This window comes from Phalaenopsis equestris, unplaced genomic scaffold (assembly GCF_001263595.1).
Source record: "Phalaenopsis equestris unplaced genomic scaffold, ASM126359v1 Scaffold233643, whole genome shotgun sequence".
Taxonomy (NCBI): domain Eukaryota; kingdom Viridiplantae; phylum Streptophyta; class Magnoliopsida; order Asparagales; family Orchidaceae; genus Phalaenopsis; species Phalaenopsis equestris.
This window is the reverse complement of record NW_018251584.1, coordinates 37,929-55,052: the sequence shown is the minus strand read 5'-3', so window position 1 is coordinate 55,052 and position 17,124 is coordinate 37,929. Positions and strand designations below refer to the sequence as shown.

The following is a 17,124-nucleotide window of genomic DNA, read 5'->3' as shown; positions in this document are numbered from 1 at the left end:
ATCATATCAACTGTGTATTCTAAGTTTGAGGTGGATGTAGTATGTCTCAAGTCAGGGTAGACCGAGATAAGAAACTTGCTAGCACGAGTGGCACTGTAGGCATTATTCCCTCATTTTGCTTCTGCCTCCTTATATGCACCGCACCCTCCGCTCTCCTTTAGTCTATTTCAGAACTGCATTTTCTGGCTCCTAAGAACATAAGCGTTGTAGAACATAAGCATCTCATAAATTATCAAATAAAAAATACAATAACTATTTCAGAACTGATATAAGAGTTATAAAACATAAGCATTACATAAATTTTTTTTTATTTCCCTTTTCATACAAAGACAGATACAAACAATTCAGTAAACAAAAACAAGAGTATCAAATTTCTCTGTGATGTAGTAGTAACACATCCTCCACTCTCCTCCCAGATCCCCTTGCTCCAAAACTCTCTACCCCGGTTGTGAAAACGGAGTTCATTCTCTTTTTATCCAAATACCAAAGTTCATTATGTCACATTCCAGTCCTAAGTGTCTGATCCATCTCTTTCTCGTGAAAGATCACCTTAGGAATATCAAACGAAACAACACATTTTAGTTAGAGAATAATGTCACTAATGGATAAAATGTTCACAGGAAAGAAAAATGCATATAAATTTTGGACGAAGTCTTTGAATCGATACACTATACTATACTCTTACCAACTATAGACTGTCTTTTACCATCAACAATCTGGATGCTCTTTAGAACTGCTAAATGAGTATTTGAAGAGAACTCTCTGACAGTACCTGTCACATGTCGAGATGTATTAGAATTGACTTTCCATTTTAATGATCTTATGGTAGAAGTAGAGGTAAAAAAATGTGTATCACGAGTACTTTTGTCAGCGTATTCATCGGTAGTAATATTACCTCTTGATGACGATTAGGTGAAAGCATCCTCATCCCCATCACTTCTTTCTGCTTCCTCTTCAACATTTCCAGAAGCTCATGATTCTCATTAGTAAATATTACATCTATCTCTCTCTTGTCATTGTTACCAGATTTTCCTGGTAGCCCCCTCTTCCACCTCTTCAACCACCATGACCATGACCACGACCACCATACTATTAACTTTCACCTATCTCTCTCCTTAGGTGGCCTAGAACAGACCTTACTCAGATGACCTATTTTATCACTGTTATAGTACTTGTGAGTCTCCCTCTAGACATCTGTCATACTTGAGCTCGAGACGACGAAAGTTGATCTCGTACTTCGAAGTCCACTTGGCTCAGAGTGTAGTAGCATACGACTCTCCTCTTGTATCAACACAAGGATAGCCTTATCCACTGAAGGAATCGTCACCTGGGCTAGGAGGACTGATCTCCTTTGATTAAAATTCGGGTTCATATGGGCCATAACTGCAAAGTACTCATATGTGCGAAGATCTTTCCCTTCATGCACCTTGGATGACCACAGTTCTATATCGGTGAGAAGTGATCAAGATCTGCCCACAACCGCTCCAGATTTGTGGAGTAGTCCTGAATCTATCTTTCATCTTGTACCATTCTCTTTCTCAGGTTTAATCCGAAACCACCCTCATATCGTTCGCAGCTCCAGCATAGATCCTCTTTAGCTTTGCTCAGATGCCCCTCACATTTCGAATGTCATCCACTAATGAGTCTTTCGATGAACCATAGAGTTGAATAACTAGGTTAAAGTTAGGCGTGTGTGGTCCGCCACTCATCCCTTTCAATACTATCACGATTTGGCTCATCCCTCGTAAGATGTCCCTTTAGTCTCTTCCCTACTAGAGTAGTCTCGGTCCAACGCAACCAACTTAGATATTTGGCCTGTTTGTAAGCTTCAATCTACTGGAGGGAGATCTAACTTCAACCGCGTTGGAGTACGTGTTGCGGTAATGACTTTTATAAAGATGCTAGCTTTCTGTATGAGCATGACCAAGACCTTCAGAACCTCAGCATCTATCTTTCCCAAAAGCTCCAAATTTTTACCTCATGCACTATCTTCATCTCCTTACATCCTAAATCACAATAATCCAAGTTTAGATCACACAAATCACACGCAACTTTCTCTTATTGATCTGATTTTATTTTCTCTCATCATCAAGATCAAGATCATCATATGAATCCATTCCTCAGGATTCATGGGGTATCGCCCCCCTATAATGGCTCCTTCAATTGGCGGATAAGTTCTTGATGTGGCGGCTGGTCATAAGAGAGAGAGAGAGGTGCGACTGTGTGAGAAATGTGGCCGAGTGAGGAAGCGACGGCCAGATGGTCAGGTGAGGGGTGAAAGGGTGTTGTTGCCTGGAAGAGAAGGGAGCGGTGGGTGAGGGAGCAACCGTCTGGTGGAGGTGAGAGCAATGAAGCGACGATTTGGTGGAAATGGGAGCGGCAGAGCGACATCCTTGTATAGACGAGAGTGGCAGAGCGGCAACCTGGAGGAGTCGGGAGTGGAAGCTGAGGGAGATAGAGAGGTGGTTGAGCGCGGGGCAAAGCAAAAGGGTTAGGAGCAAAACAACGACCAACTAGGGTTTAACTCCGATAACTAAAAGAAATAATTTCTCAAAAACTTACTCAATTCATTGATGACTTGAGCTTATATTTCAATGCATGTATCAATGTCATTTTCTAATAAAAACATTTAAATCTTCTATATGTATTTATTTTATCTTTACTTTTACTTTATAATATTTATGTAAATATTTGTCTCTTTGGGGATCACTGTCAACAAAACTTAATGCACCTTTAGCCGACATTGACACATCAGTTTCTGTCAGCATAACAGTTAGCGATGTAAACATCACAATTATCTAGGGTGGAAAGGACCTTACCTGCCTCCTAGTCAATATTATCTCATCAGCGCAACAGTTAACAATGTAGTCATCACAATTATTTATGGAGGTGAGCTCAGCTTTACTTGACCCTGACCGATATTATCCTGTCAGCACAACTATTAGTAAGCTAACCATTATAGTTGTCTAAGGAGGTAAGCTCTAATATACTCGACCCTGACCGATCTTATCATGTCGGCATAGCAACTAGTGATCTAACCATCACAATTATCTGGGGTGGTAGAAAAATTCTACTCGCACCGGTACACAATTGTTCTTTGCCTGTACCATTAGGAGGTGAAATCCTTCTGTGAACATGTACATACAAACATAAAAATATTCACATATAAGTTATTTCATTTTTCATAGCATACATTGTTCTGGGACTTCTTTATGTGTCTACTAACATAAATACTTCATGTGTAACTAATCATCATATATATCTCTCATATCATGTATATTTTTTATCTCATGCGTGTCTTTTTCTGTCATATGTATGCCAATGAGTTGTTAATTTATATTTAAATGGTGCTTCTAAGATAGGTGTACAAGTTCAGAATAAGTACAATAAAAGTTGAAATATTAAACCTAAAAAAAAAAAAGTAAAAGTTAATACATATAAAAAACTTAGATTACTTTCACAAGAAAAAGTTGTTAATAGTTTTAAATTATTCTATTATTTTCTATGATATACAACAACAACAAAACAACAAAAGCAACAAACCTTTATCTCATAAGTGGGGTCGGCTACATGAATCTTTTTTCTCCATTGTGTCCTATTGAGTATCATATTTTCATTCAGTTCTCATAGATTAAGGGTTTGTTTGGGGCAGCTTATTTGGTGCGGTGTCGTTTTGAAAACGCACGTAGCCTGTTTGGGTAAACTGCGTTTTGACAGCTTATGTGTTTTGAAAACGCAGAAAACAACATTTTCACACCGCACCTCTAGGTGCGGTGGCTTTCTGGCTGCAGTCTGACTTTTCCAAAAAAATAAAAATTTGTAATAGCCACCGCACCTAGCTTATCAGCAGATTATTTTTAATCTGCTTATCAGCAGATTATTCAATAAGCTGCAGCTGCCCCAAATAAAACCTAAGTTCTTTTTTTATACAATAAGTCCAAGTCTTTTGAGGTTTACCTCTGCCTTTTTTAACATTAGTAGAAACTAAAACATTTACTCTCCTAACGAGATCATCAAAGGGTTGACGTTTAATGTGTCCAAACCATCTAAGACGGCTCTCTCTAATCTTGTCTACCACTGTACACCAACCTAATCGCAGATATATTCATTTCGTATTTTGTCTCTAAATGCCAAACCACTTATCCACCTAACCATTCTTATCTCAGCAACAATTAACTTTGTTTTATGATTTTCTTTTAAAGGCCAACATTCTGCGCCATAGAGCATTGTTGGTCTCACCACCATCTATAAAATTTTTCTTTTGGTTCAAGTGGTACTTTTCTATCACACAATAAGCCTAAAGCATTCCTCCACTTCAACCAATCAAACTTAATTTAACTAATAACATCCCCATTTATATCTCCATCACTCTAAACAATAGACCTAAGATATCTAAAATGTTCACACCTTTTAATGATTTGAACACCAATAGTTACAACTTTTCCACAAGAGCTCATGCTAATAAAATTACTTTCTTGTATTCAGTTTAGTTGTACTCAAGCGAAGGCCTTTAGACTCTAATGTAGGCCTCCATATTTCAAGTTTTTTCTGAGCTCTTTCTCTAGTCTTTTTCACACGAAAGATATCATCGGTGGAAAGCATACACCAAGGTACATCCTACAGTAAATGCCCAGTAAGAGCATTCATAACTAAAGCAAAAAGATATATTCTTAATGCCAATCCTTGATGTAATCCAACTAAAAAAGGAAAATACTTGGTCCATCTTCCTTCTGTTCGAACATAAGTAATAACTCTAGTATACATATCTATAATGACTTGAATATAGTCATATCAACACCTTTCTTCTCTGGAACTCTCTAAAGGAATTCTCTTGAAACTTTTTTGTACGCTTATTCTAAATCAATAAAAATCATATGTAGATCCTCCTTATTCTCTCTGTACTTCTAAAACTTCTTAATAAATTTATAACTTCCATGGTAGACCCGCTCGACATAAATCCAAACTGATTATGAGATATCGTTGCAGCACATCTTAACTTATGTTCAATTACCCTCTCCCATACTTTTAAAGTATGCCATATCAAATTAATTTCTCTATAATTTGCACACTCTTATGCATCCCCTTTATTATTAAAAATGGGGAGCAAAATATTCTTCCTCCTCTCCTTAAGTATCTTTTTAATTTTTGATATAATATTAAAGAGTTTAGTAAGCCAAGAAACTCCCAGATCTTCTAAATATTTTCACACTTCAATTGGGATATTATCAAGTCCTACAATTTTTCACATTTTATTCTCTTTAAAGCCTCCGCAACTTCCTTTTTATTAATGTGATGGTAAAAATAAAACATTTTGTTATGCTTAACAATATTAAAATTACTACGATCGATTGTATTTTTCAAAAATTTCATTGAATAATTTACCAAAATAACTAACTCACATATGTCGATTATCTTCTTCTAAGAAAAACCCTTTTTAATTTTCATTTTTAATATATTTTACTTGAGTTAAATTTTTATTTTTATTTTCTCTTTGTTTGACTAGTTTATACATATATTTTTCACCCTTATTAATATCTAATATGTTATAAATATAACTAAGAAAAGTTTTTTTATCATCACAAATTTTTCTTTTACTCTGTACGGGTCATTTTATATTTTTCCTAATTCTCTAAGCTTTTACATGTAAACTAAATTTTATAACACAAATTTTATATTTTATCTTTTCTTGTACATTATTATTCCACCACCAACTACTTTTATTTATAAAAAATTTTCCTTTTGATTCGTCATGTACGTCTTTTGTCACTTATTTAATAGTATTTTTTATTTTATCCCACATATAATTTCTTTCTTCATGAACATCCCAAATCTTGAAATCTTGAAGTTTCTCATAAAAATAATTTTATTTGTATCTTTTAGGTGCTCCCATCTAATTTTAGAACAATGATTCCTAGTATTCATTATCTTATAATTCTTCATCTTAAAATTCAAAACTAATAATTGATGTTGAGCTTTTAAATTTTCACTTGTAATGATCTTACAATCGTTAAATTCTCGACGATCTCTTCTTCTTATAAGAAAATAATTAATTTGTGTTTTATTATATTCATTCTTATAAGTAATAATATGCTCATTTCTTTTATTAAATAAATTATTAACAATAACAAAATCATATGCTAAAGAAAAATCTAATATGGTTCTGCATTTTTCATTAATCACTCTGAAATCATAGTCATCATGAATATTTTTAAAATCTTCTATCACTCTACGAACATGCCCATTTAAATCTCCTTCAATAAGAATTGTTTTTTCAGGACTTATTTTTTGTATTAATTCTTCTAGGTTATTTTAGAATTTTTTTTAGAACTGGTACTAAAACCTACTTGAGGAGCATAGGCACTTAAAACATAAAAAATCTTAGTATCAACAATATTCTTAAGAGCTATAATTATATTTCCAATTCTTTTAAGTCTTACAACATTATCTTTCAAATTCTTATCTATAATTACACCTACATCATTTATAATATACACCTACATCATTTATAATATGACTCATACTTAAATACCAAAGTTTAAAACCTAAACTATCAATCTTCTTAGCCTTTTTTTTAACTAATTTAGTTTCTTGAATATATAAAATTTTTATCTTACTATGAACCATAATATTAACTAATTCCTTTAATTTACCCGTGAGAGCACCTATGTTCTAAGATCATATCCCAATATTAGTTTCATGGACTAATTTTTTTACCTGATCCGTCCGTAATGTGAGAACCCTTGCTTAAATGACACAACATTCGGGTGTTGGCGTAACCGCCCTTGCACACTGTTTATTGTATTTAGGCCACATCGTGTTGCTTTCAAAGGATACCCTAACATTTACACAAGGATTTAAATGATTCATTCGATAAATTTTATGCTGGTTGTCGACTACCTAACGGAACCCTCGATTTTCACATCTGTGGTTTGGGACCCGACAATGGTCATAACAAACATCATAATTTTCTATGATGTAATAGAAAAAATTAACATCTATATTACTTTTTTTTCATTGAGTTACTGCGGTTTAGATATGTAATTAGCCTACCGAGATATTTTATAAAACTCATGTTATCAAATATTCAAGGTAAAAATTAGATAAAGAAGAGAGGTTATGTATTGTAGACGGGACAACACTAGGCTAATGTATCTTATTTAACATTTGTTTTGATTTTAGCAATTTATGTCTCCTTTTTAATTTATTGTTGGATTTAGAGATAGTTAGATTTTATTTTCATTATCTGATCAACCTTTCTGCCTTGCTAATTTCAAACCCCAGGATGACTATACTTTCGGGCACATCAAATTCTGTGGCTATTGATGAACTTCTAAAAATAGCATTTTCACGCCTATTTACTCATGAATATTTCTTTTGTGGGCAATCAAACTATGTGAACTCGACATCAAATATCTGTTTCGAACATTCATCAATGCCCATCATTCTAATGCTGACTTCATTGTACTTGTCCACAATTGATGATGCCTTGGAAGGCTAACTTTGGCTAATGTGCACAGAAGCCACCTTTAGAACTAGTATCAGGGGTTATGATATTTTTAGAAGCCATATTGGGATGATTTTTTCTTATAATCTAACCTCGATCTTCCCAAAATAAATAATTAGGTTAAGCACAACAATCTTTTGGCTTGCTTCTTGCTTGCAAATGAGGTATGCCTCCTCAATATCCTCAATCACTCTAGGCTGATAGTGGACCAAATTAATGTTGAATACCAGGCTAAGACCACAGCTTGCAGAAGTACTTATTGAAGATCACAACGTAGATTGACCTCCTCAACTGCTTCAAGATCTAATATGGAGAGCCCGTGTAATAACCCATTTTAAATTTTAATTAACTTAAAAATAACTTAAAATATCTGTCATTTCATGGCGATGTGATGCTCATGGGAAAATAAAACGAAGCTGATCTTCTTTGTTTCCATGAGTCCCCATGAACGACAAATTTGGACTAGAGATAGAAAGCTAGATAGAGGAAGTTAGGGTGGGAGAGAGAGAAAGGGAGGGGAGAAGCAGAAAAAGACGTGGGAAAGAACAGAGGAATAAGCCTGTGCCCTAATCATGGAGGAGAAATCTCATACCTTGCTGATGACACCATTTATGTGCTCGAGAGACGCATGTTGCGACATCATCCAGTTGTTTCGAGGGAGTGGGGATGAACGACAATGTTGAACGTGTGTTTATTTGCGTGAGGGAGGAAGCTCTAGCCGAGCTGAAGTAAGAGCAGTCGTGTGCGCCGAACGTGATGCACGAAAGGTGTGCCTCTTGCAGGAGGCTTGATAGCTTCTCGTGCAAAGGAAAGGAGGAATGGAAAAAGGGAGCTCGCGTGTGCTGTTAAGTGCATCCGATCAGTGCTTTATTATATTTTTTTATTACATATTATTTGATTTTTATTAAATATTATTTATGAATTTAAAATCAGAATTTGAATGTATAAAAATATGAACTTTGACTGGATCGAGGAAAGTTGACAATAGTGAAGGTAAAGGTTCCGTGGTTTAATTATACAAATTTTTTGTTTTATTAATTAAATGTTATTAAATTATGCTAAACATTATGAACTAATATCAGTGATTAAATATGGTTAAATGATCAACTTAAATGGAAAAAAAATGGAGATTGAGGTCAATGTTTGTGCAAAAGAAGAACAGATATTTGAGGTAAGTGTAGAATTTTATTATTTATTAAATTGTTAGTAAATTGAAAACATATTAATGATTAATATTAATTTTCTTAAATTAGAAATCAGCAATGGAAGAATACTCAAATTGGAGGAGAAAGAAGAAAGATACTGAGGTAAGGGTTTAATTTTATAATTTGAATTAGCATATTTAATTGAATATATTAAGTATTTAATTAAAATACAATATGAGAAAGTATATGCAGAAGAATAAAGATCAAACTAGAGCAACTAGCAGGGTGAATATGGAGCCTTGTGTGTGAGAAAATAATACTAAGCCTTTAAGGTAAGAGATATAGTTTGTTTAATTTAGATTTGTTTTGCAAAAAATTAAATAATATTTAGGTATTAAATTGGAGCTATATTAATTAATATCTAGTGTTATTGTGGATGAATAAACTTTTGAAGAGATTTTTGAAAATTTAATGTTAGCAATTAAATTTATAAATTATAATAATTTTACTTTTTTTCTAAATGTATGTTTAATCTCATTTATGCTTTATTATCGTTAGATTTAGATTATAGTTGATTTTTCATATTGTTAGATAGGAAAATATGCATATTAAATAGTTGCACAATAACTTTTCTATAAAATTATTCGATTATTGAATGACATTTAAATTATAGTAGATGTGCATATATATAGATTGTTACATGACATGTGAATTCTAATATAGGTGTAGATACCAGTTTATTCATGATCTTTAGATTTAGCTCAAGTACATTTATTCATTAATAGATAAATGTAATGTCTCATAAGAAGAAAATGTATTCAATGAAGAATCAAATGGTGCTTGTATGTGCATGCTAATAGAAGAAGTTCACCCCCTTATGGTACAGACAGAAGATGCCAATATACACTCTCACGTAGATATTATCCTATCCACTATGCGCCGTCGACGGAAGAATATCGATCAGAGGCGAGTAGACATATTTCCATCTCAGATAATCATGTAATTTAAATCATGAACCGTTGTGCCGATGAGGTAAGATTAGTTAGGATGTTTTATGTTATATTTTGACGGTGCTTCTATTACAAATATAAATGTTAAGATATGAAGTATATTAAATTTCAAGAGATTACACCTTGAAAAGTAAAGTAAAAGAAAATACATGTAGAAGCTTTTGAGTTTTTTCCATAAGCATACATCATGACCATATGCTATAAATTATTATATTAGGAGAGATCAATATACATATTGCTTTCTTTCCTTGTGTTACTGCATTTTAGAAAAGTGATTACTCAACTAAGTTATCTTAATTAACCTATTATTTTATTTTAATATTTTTTTTAGATTTAAGCTTTTGAATAAGATGAATAATAAATGTGATACTTTTACAGAAAGCAAAAAAACTTGAAAGGTAACCTTTTATTTAGTAAATATAATTGCTTTCTTCAGTGGCTTTTTAAATTAATATATGAATATTAATTTGTTAGTGATAGAAATAGAGTAATAAAAAAAAAAAATTTCATCATTTAACTTTCTATTCATGCCTTAGTTAATTTTAAGTCCCGGGCTGATTCGTAATATCTAAACGACCAAGCAACCCACTATGTGTGCCAATCATATCAATATTATAATTGGGGAGCTAGAAATTTCAGTATTTATGAAATTGAATTCAAGTTGCTGCTACCTGAATGGATCCCATCTTCTGATACCTATCTTAGGGTACCTCACCTCATAGTTTGGTAGGCTGCTTTAAGTTCAAACCTGCCTAATAATCTCTCATTGATGGTACTGTACCAAAATAACCTCCCTGGGCTGTTCATTTGGCTTGTCAGTAAAGATCTGCTTAACAAGCACATGAGGGCAATTTCATCCGCACAAGCTACAAAGTCACAACAGTAAACTTAAAGTTTTATCTTTTTTCTAATGGGTTTTTTTTTTCCCTTCTTTTAGAACCTGAAGTCTTTTACTTTTGTACCCATTAATTACTTGAATAAATTCCTTCGCGTATTGGCTTGAAACTCTATCAGTAAGAAATGATATTATGACCCATTATTATTACCTTTTAATACCCATAGTTATGCTCAACATTTATGATATAGCAGCCGTGTTCTCGTTCTTCCAACTTTGTTAAATGTTCATTTTTTCTCATTCTTTATTTTTTTTCATCTACCATTTAAATGCTACTGTCAGTGCAAGTTTGGATATTATAATATACTTTGATAGCTTTTCCTACATTTAGGTTTTTATACTAGGATTTGGAGCTATTGGATTTGAACTTGCCAAGAGATTGAGACCATTTGGTGTAACGATCATTGCAACTAAGAGAAATTGGCATCCAAAGTCAACACAATTCTATTGTAAGGTTTGCATTCTTGTAAACATGTAAAAACGATAGAAATTTATTTTAAACAGAAGTTCTTGATTGATTTATTGCTAGCATCAAATGAAAAAAGTGATGAAGTGGATGGTCTGGTTGATCGGAAGGGTGGTCCACATGAAATTTATGAATTTGCTGGTGAAGCTGACATTGTTGTCACTTGCTTAACTTTAAATCCTGAGACCGTTAGTTTCCTCTTTCTGTATTCCCTCTATGTTTTCAACATTTCTTGATTTTTTTAATTTCTAACATAGTATCATCATTTATGAAAATTCTAGGTTGGTATCGTTGATGAGAAGTTTCATTCTTCTCTAAAAAAGGTTTGTGAGCTATCTGTTTTATTAATAGTAATAATTGTACTATAGTAATAGCTACATTTCATTGATTCGTTTATCTCTTACTTTTGGTAATTATATCGCTCATTTTTCTTTTTCTGCCAGTGGTTTATCACGTTATATATTCCACTGGGCTCCCTTACATTTAGACAGTAGCTATACCAAGCCTTCACTTCCATGGGAGAGAATCATTCGACTAAATTGTGAATTGGAACAATTAAAATATTTTCAATGATGTTCAAAACTGGCTTGAATGCTTGATCAGGTTTTTCAAATTAATGTACAAATAATTGATAAATTTTGCTTATGGTGATTTGTGTTCCAAAAACCTTTAAGGGCTGTTTGGTTTGGTGAAAATAGAATGTAATGTAAAATGTTTGTAGAGTACTATGATTACAATGTATTTGAAATTTTTCTTAAGTTGTTTGATTCATTGTAAAATAAATGTGGGGACTTTACATTTTTTTTGTTTGGTTTGAAGCAGATTGAAAACAGTATACTTCAAAATAAATTTTTTTTATTCGATGGCTGTAGGTGCCCAGCCGGTGGCTAGCGGCGTAGAGGGCAGAGGGTGGCCAGTGTAGAGGGCGGGCGGGCTGCGACGACATGGAGTGCGGACGGGCTGCGACGACATGGAGTGCGGGCTGCGACCAGCGGCCAGCCCGGCGGCGGACGAGCAACAGTGGTGGATGGCTAGCAGTGGCTTGCTTGTAACATTTTAAATGATTGTGTAATTCAAATTTGGTCAAATCGGTCGAATTCTAAATTTAGCGGAAATAAACTATGGTGTAAACTTCAAATCCATTCATATTTTACATAGAGTGAATTTGTGGTGTAATGTAATTCTTTTGTAGGGATTTGAGAAAATTATTGTTTCGTATAAAGAATTACAAATACAATGTAAAAAATGAATGAATTTAAAATTTTTACCGTAGCTCATTATGGCTGAATTTGGAATTTGACCGATTAGGCAGAATTTGAATTACACTATTTATATAAAATGTTATAGGCAAGCCATCTATCGCTGCCACCCGTCGCCGCAGTTCATCGCCGCCTGCCGCCGTATCCCCTAGTTGCTCGTCACAGCAGTTCGTCTGCCTCAGCCTGTCGCCCGCCACACAGTTCGCTGCCTGCCGCCGGCCAAGCCCATTGCTGTCAACCTCTTGCCGGCCTCGCTCTGTTGCCATCAAAAAAAAAAAAAATGAAATTCATTTTTTAATCTACTTCAAACCAAACAAAAAATATAAAGCCCTATGTTTATTTTACAACGAATCAAACAACTCGAAGAAGTTCAAATACATTATATTCACAGTATTCTGCAAACCTTTTATGTTATATTTCATTTTCAGCTAATCAAACCTTTTACATTACATTTTACTTTCAGCAAACCAAACAGCCCCTAAAAGATGGAAATTGAAAAACTAATAATATGATTATGGTATTTTTGAAATGTTCGTGACTGTGGTCATAAAGACGTGAAGTTCACACGCACTGTCTGTTTGGTGAATTTGCATATGTTTTCTACATGTAGTTTTATCTTCTTGTGTAAACTGAATATCTATTGCTGTTATTTCAAGTTATTAATTTTGATGGAGGTTAGATGCTCTACATGAGAAGTCTAATTGGTTTAAGTAGTCTTTATTAGAACCAATTCGAACAGCAATTTTTTAATAAAAAATGAACTAAAAAAATAAAAAAAAGAGTTGCAAGTGAAATTCTTATAGTGCTTTCCGCCATGCCTTCTCCATTATATAGAAATACCTCAACTATAATATCGGTGCACATATTTTTGTTTCCTTAAAATCTCATAGATAGCCTGCAATTACAAATCGCAATTTGAATGCAAACATAAGTCATGGCAGCTTCAAGATTATCAAATTGGAGTTTAAACCAGACAAGTTGGGTTTTGTCCAAACTCACAGTGATGATCCTAAGCCTGCAAGCTCTCCTACTAGAAAGATCAATAATATCTTTTTTTTTATTGTGGGATTTATCTGGATACAAGAGGGCATTTTAATTTATTTTATTTGCTTCTAAATGGCTTATCAAAGGTAATTACATTATTAAAAATGTAATGCCATGTACTAAAATAACCTTTCTTGTTTTCTTTAGGGTTCCCTTTTGGTAAATGTTGCCCGAGGAGGGATACTAGACTACAAATCAGTCCTTCGGCATCTGGAGTCTGGGCATTTAGGTGGATTAGCTATTGATGTTGCTTGGAGTGAGCCATTTGATCCCGAGGACCCAATTTTAAAGTTTCCAAATGTCTTGATCACACCGCATGTCGCAGGAGTAACAGAGTTCTCTTATAGAGCAATGGCAAAGGTCTGTATATTTCGTCATATTCTAACTGTTTTAGATATTTTCTTGTTCATATTCTAATTAATTTAAAGATTTTACTTATTTTTTTGGTTCCTATTTTTTTCACTATTAAAAATTTGTGAAAGATTACCAAGGTCTGCCAGTTCACTGCTATAAATTTAATGTGTTAAATTTCTTGAAGTGCTGGTACCTGCATTAATGTGAAGAAAAGTGACTAAAGTGAACAAACTATTCTGTTTTGCATTTTTAATTAGATCTGGGTCCTCACGAACACTTCTGAAGGCTCGATAGAAACTAATGGTAGAGGGAATAGAGCTTAGATGAAGCGAAGCCTTTGTCATTGGGCTCAAGTTATAATACTGACGATGACCTGTAAATGGGGATCCATTTGCTTACTCCAGCTGTACTTAAATTTAATACAGGTCTCATTATGGAGTACTAACTAGACTTTCTATGTTGATCTTTTCGATTATAAAATGAAATTTCTAACCGCCTTATGCAAAGATGGCATTATATGGACAAGTATATGGAAGGACTAAATAATGAACATGGATATTAGACTAAATTTTTTTTTTCCTTTTGGAATTTGAGGGCAGAAGCACAAATTTGATGCAAGTATTATTTGAACTCTGAATATTGAAAACAATTTCTAAGCTCTTTATTAACTTGGGTAGCTATTGATTATGTAATATAACCTTGCCTGTTGGTGACATGGTTATCTGAACACATACTGTGGTTAGCTACCATGCAATAATCTAGGAGAAATTAGGTTTTGCTAATTTTCTAGAATCCAGATTTTATAGTGATGAGGGTGGACAACAGATATGAATGTTAATGGCATCCAATGTAATTCAGGAACCTCTGCAGAAATCTTGCATGGACAGTAGTCGAAGCCATCCAATCACAAAAATTTGGATGGCTGGGTCCTTCAACTTTCCTAATTTTGGTTCCTTTTTAAAACAACCTTGTCTTATCCTGCAATGGTCCACCACGTGCTTATTAGGCATCCTAGTTTCATTCTTAACTAATTTCCGTCTGGAGGAAGATAATATTATCTAATTACTAACCTAGACTTGTTTTTTTTTTCTTTTTTCCTTATTGTCACACATGATTTGTCCTTATACCACTTTATGTTTTTTATAGATATCTTATTAATTTTCAACATAGTATTAGACTTCTCTGTCACAACTCGATTCACGTACTTGGAATTACGATGGTGAATACAGGCATTCAGACAGTGAAAGACAATTTTTATTATTAACTGAAGTAATCATTAAAATAATCAAGAAAGAGACAAGCGATAAAAAATTGAATCAGTTTAACAGTAAAACAATTCTGAATGTATAATTTCATTTCTCTAGCTTGACCTGATATTTTATAAACATTTTCTTTACTTTCACTAATTTTCTTATTTAATATTTAAATTTAAAATTAATAATTTAAATTGTTGTTAGTCATCAGCAATTCATTGAATACTTCTGCCACTAAATTATAGTAAGATAACTGGGGGGAAAAAAACATATGCATGCTAGTCAAACATGGTAAATCAGTATAGAATTGTTTCAGAGTTTATATAATCAGAATGATTATTCAATAGTTTTAAAATTATATTTGTAATCATTGAAAATGTAATAATAATAATAAATAAAATATTTAGAAACCAACAGTGTTGGTTATTCAAATGAAACCATCAAAATGGTTCAGTGATTAGGAGACAAGGGAGAGGAAGATGGAGTTCCTTTTTGAGCGTATGAACCATGTTGTTGAGTTATTTTGTGTGCGTGGGAGGTGAAGCTTGTGGGTGACGGAGGAGGGATGCCCGCAGCTGGGAGAGGACACTGAATGCATTTTCACTTGCGAGCGGGAAACTGCGAAGTTAGGAGATTGACTGAGTTGCAAGACCTCTGTGAAATGCTTTTCCACTTGCGATGCCAAATTCAATCTATAAGACACCAAAATCGAAGGGGGAGCTCCGTACGCTAATTTGGTGCGAGCATTCACATTTTGCAGGAAGAGTCGATCCGATCCGAAACCTATAAGGTGAGTTTCGAGTTTATATATTTAATTTAATGATTATGGATATTTTGTATTAAATTTTGTAATTTTAAATGTTACATTTTAAGAAATAATATCATAAATTGATAGATTCCAGACTATATCAAGTGAAAAAAAAATTGAGTTACGAGGAGCTAAAAGTGTAATCAAGGTAAAATCTTTTAGTAACTTTTCTATTCTTTATAAATTTCTAAACTCAAGTAAATATATGTTCTAGTATTTTGATTGGAGTACAATAATAGATTGATAGAGGTGATCAAATGAAGTAATCAATCGGAGGTGCCAGGGGATTAAATAAGGAGCAAGATATGTAAAAATAAATTATATGCTTTAATGAGATTAATTAAGAGATGTATATTAGAGTTAACTTATAGACATTAAATTTCAAATTTGATGACTTAATTACAGTCCATGATTTAGGAATGTAATATAATATCATTTTTAAACCATTACGATTAAACAAATAAATTGTGTGATTAGGTACTATGCTTGAGAAAGTAGACGATATGGATTAATTGACTGTATCACCATTCAAAATTTAAGGTGAGTAATTATAATTTTGCTCATATTATTCATAGTTCGGGTATGTATAAAGGCATGTTTCAATTTTATTAAAATCATGATTGAACATGCTAGTCATAGTTCTTGTATGTATAAAGGCATGCTTTAATTTTACTAAAATCATGATTGATAGTTTAAATCATTACAAATATTGACAATATTATTAAGTGTTAAAATTCAATATAATCACATACAGTATAGCATGTTTTATGCGATTATAATTTAGTTGTAGTAGCTCTAGTGCCAGAGTTGTTACTATGGGTGATCAAATCATTCAAAGGTGTGAACATTTTAGATATCTTGGGTCTATTGTTCAAAGTGATGGTGTTATAGACGGGGATGTTATTAGTATAATTCAAACTGGTTGGTTGAAATGGAGGAATGCATCGAGACTATGGCGTGATAGAGATGTACCACTTAGAATTAAAAGAAAATTTTTTAAGATGGTGAGACCTGCAATGCTTTATAGCGCAAAATGTTGACCTTTAAAACAGCATAAAACAAAGTTAAGTGTTGTTGAGATGAGAATGCTTAGGTGGATGAGTGGCTTGATAGTTAGAGACAACGTGAAATGAATATATCCGTAATAGGGTTGGTGTAGCTCTAGTGGCGGACAAGGTTAGAGAGTCGTCTTTGATGGTTTTGTCATGCTAAACATTGACCATCTCATGATCCAGTTAGGAGAGTAGATGTTCTAGATTTGACTTATGTTAGGAAAGACACAGGTAGAGCTAAAAAGATTTGTGCATATTCTATAAAACATATCTTAATCTATTAGAAAAATATCTAAATATGACACTCAATGGTGAAAAACGATTCATGTAATCG

At 33.3% G+C, this 17,124-nt stretch overlaps 1 protein-coding gene across 3 annotated transcripts in view; it reads left to right on the top strand.

The window, feature by feature from the left end:
• LOC110038728 (D-3-phosphoglycerate dehydrogenase) overlaps positions 1-17,124 on the top strand; it is a 62,320-nt gene that overhangs the window by 23,544 nt on the left and 21,652 nt on the right. For 2 of the 3 annotated variants that reach the window (XM_020743620.1, XM_020743622.1), the window contains exons 6-9: positions 10,886-11,008; positions 11,059-11,208; positions 11,302-11,343; positions 13,471-13,683. In XM_020743620.1, the coding sequence (XP_020599279.1) occupies positions 10,886-11,008; positions 11,059-11,208; positions 11,302-11,343; positions 13,471-13,683 (528 nt within the window). The remainder of the gene's footprint in view (positions 1-10,885; positions 11,009-11,058; positions 11,209-11,301; positions 11,344-13,470; positions 13,684-17,124) is intronic. The other variant, XM_020743621.1, reaches the window with a different exon arrangement.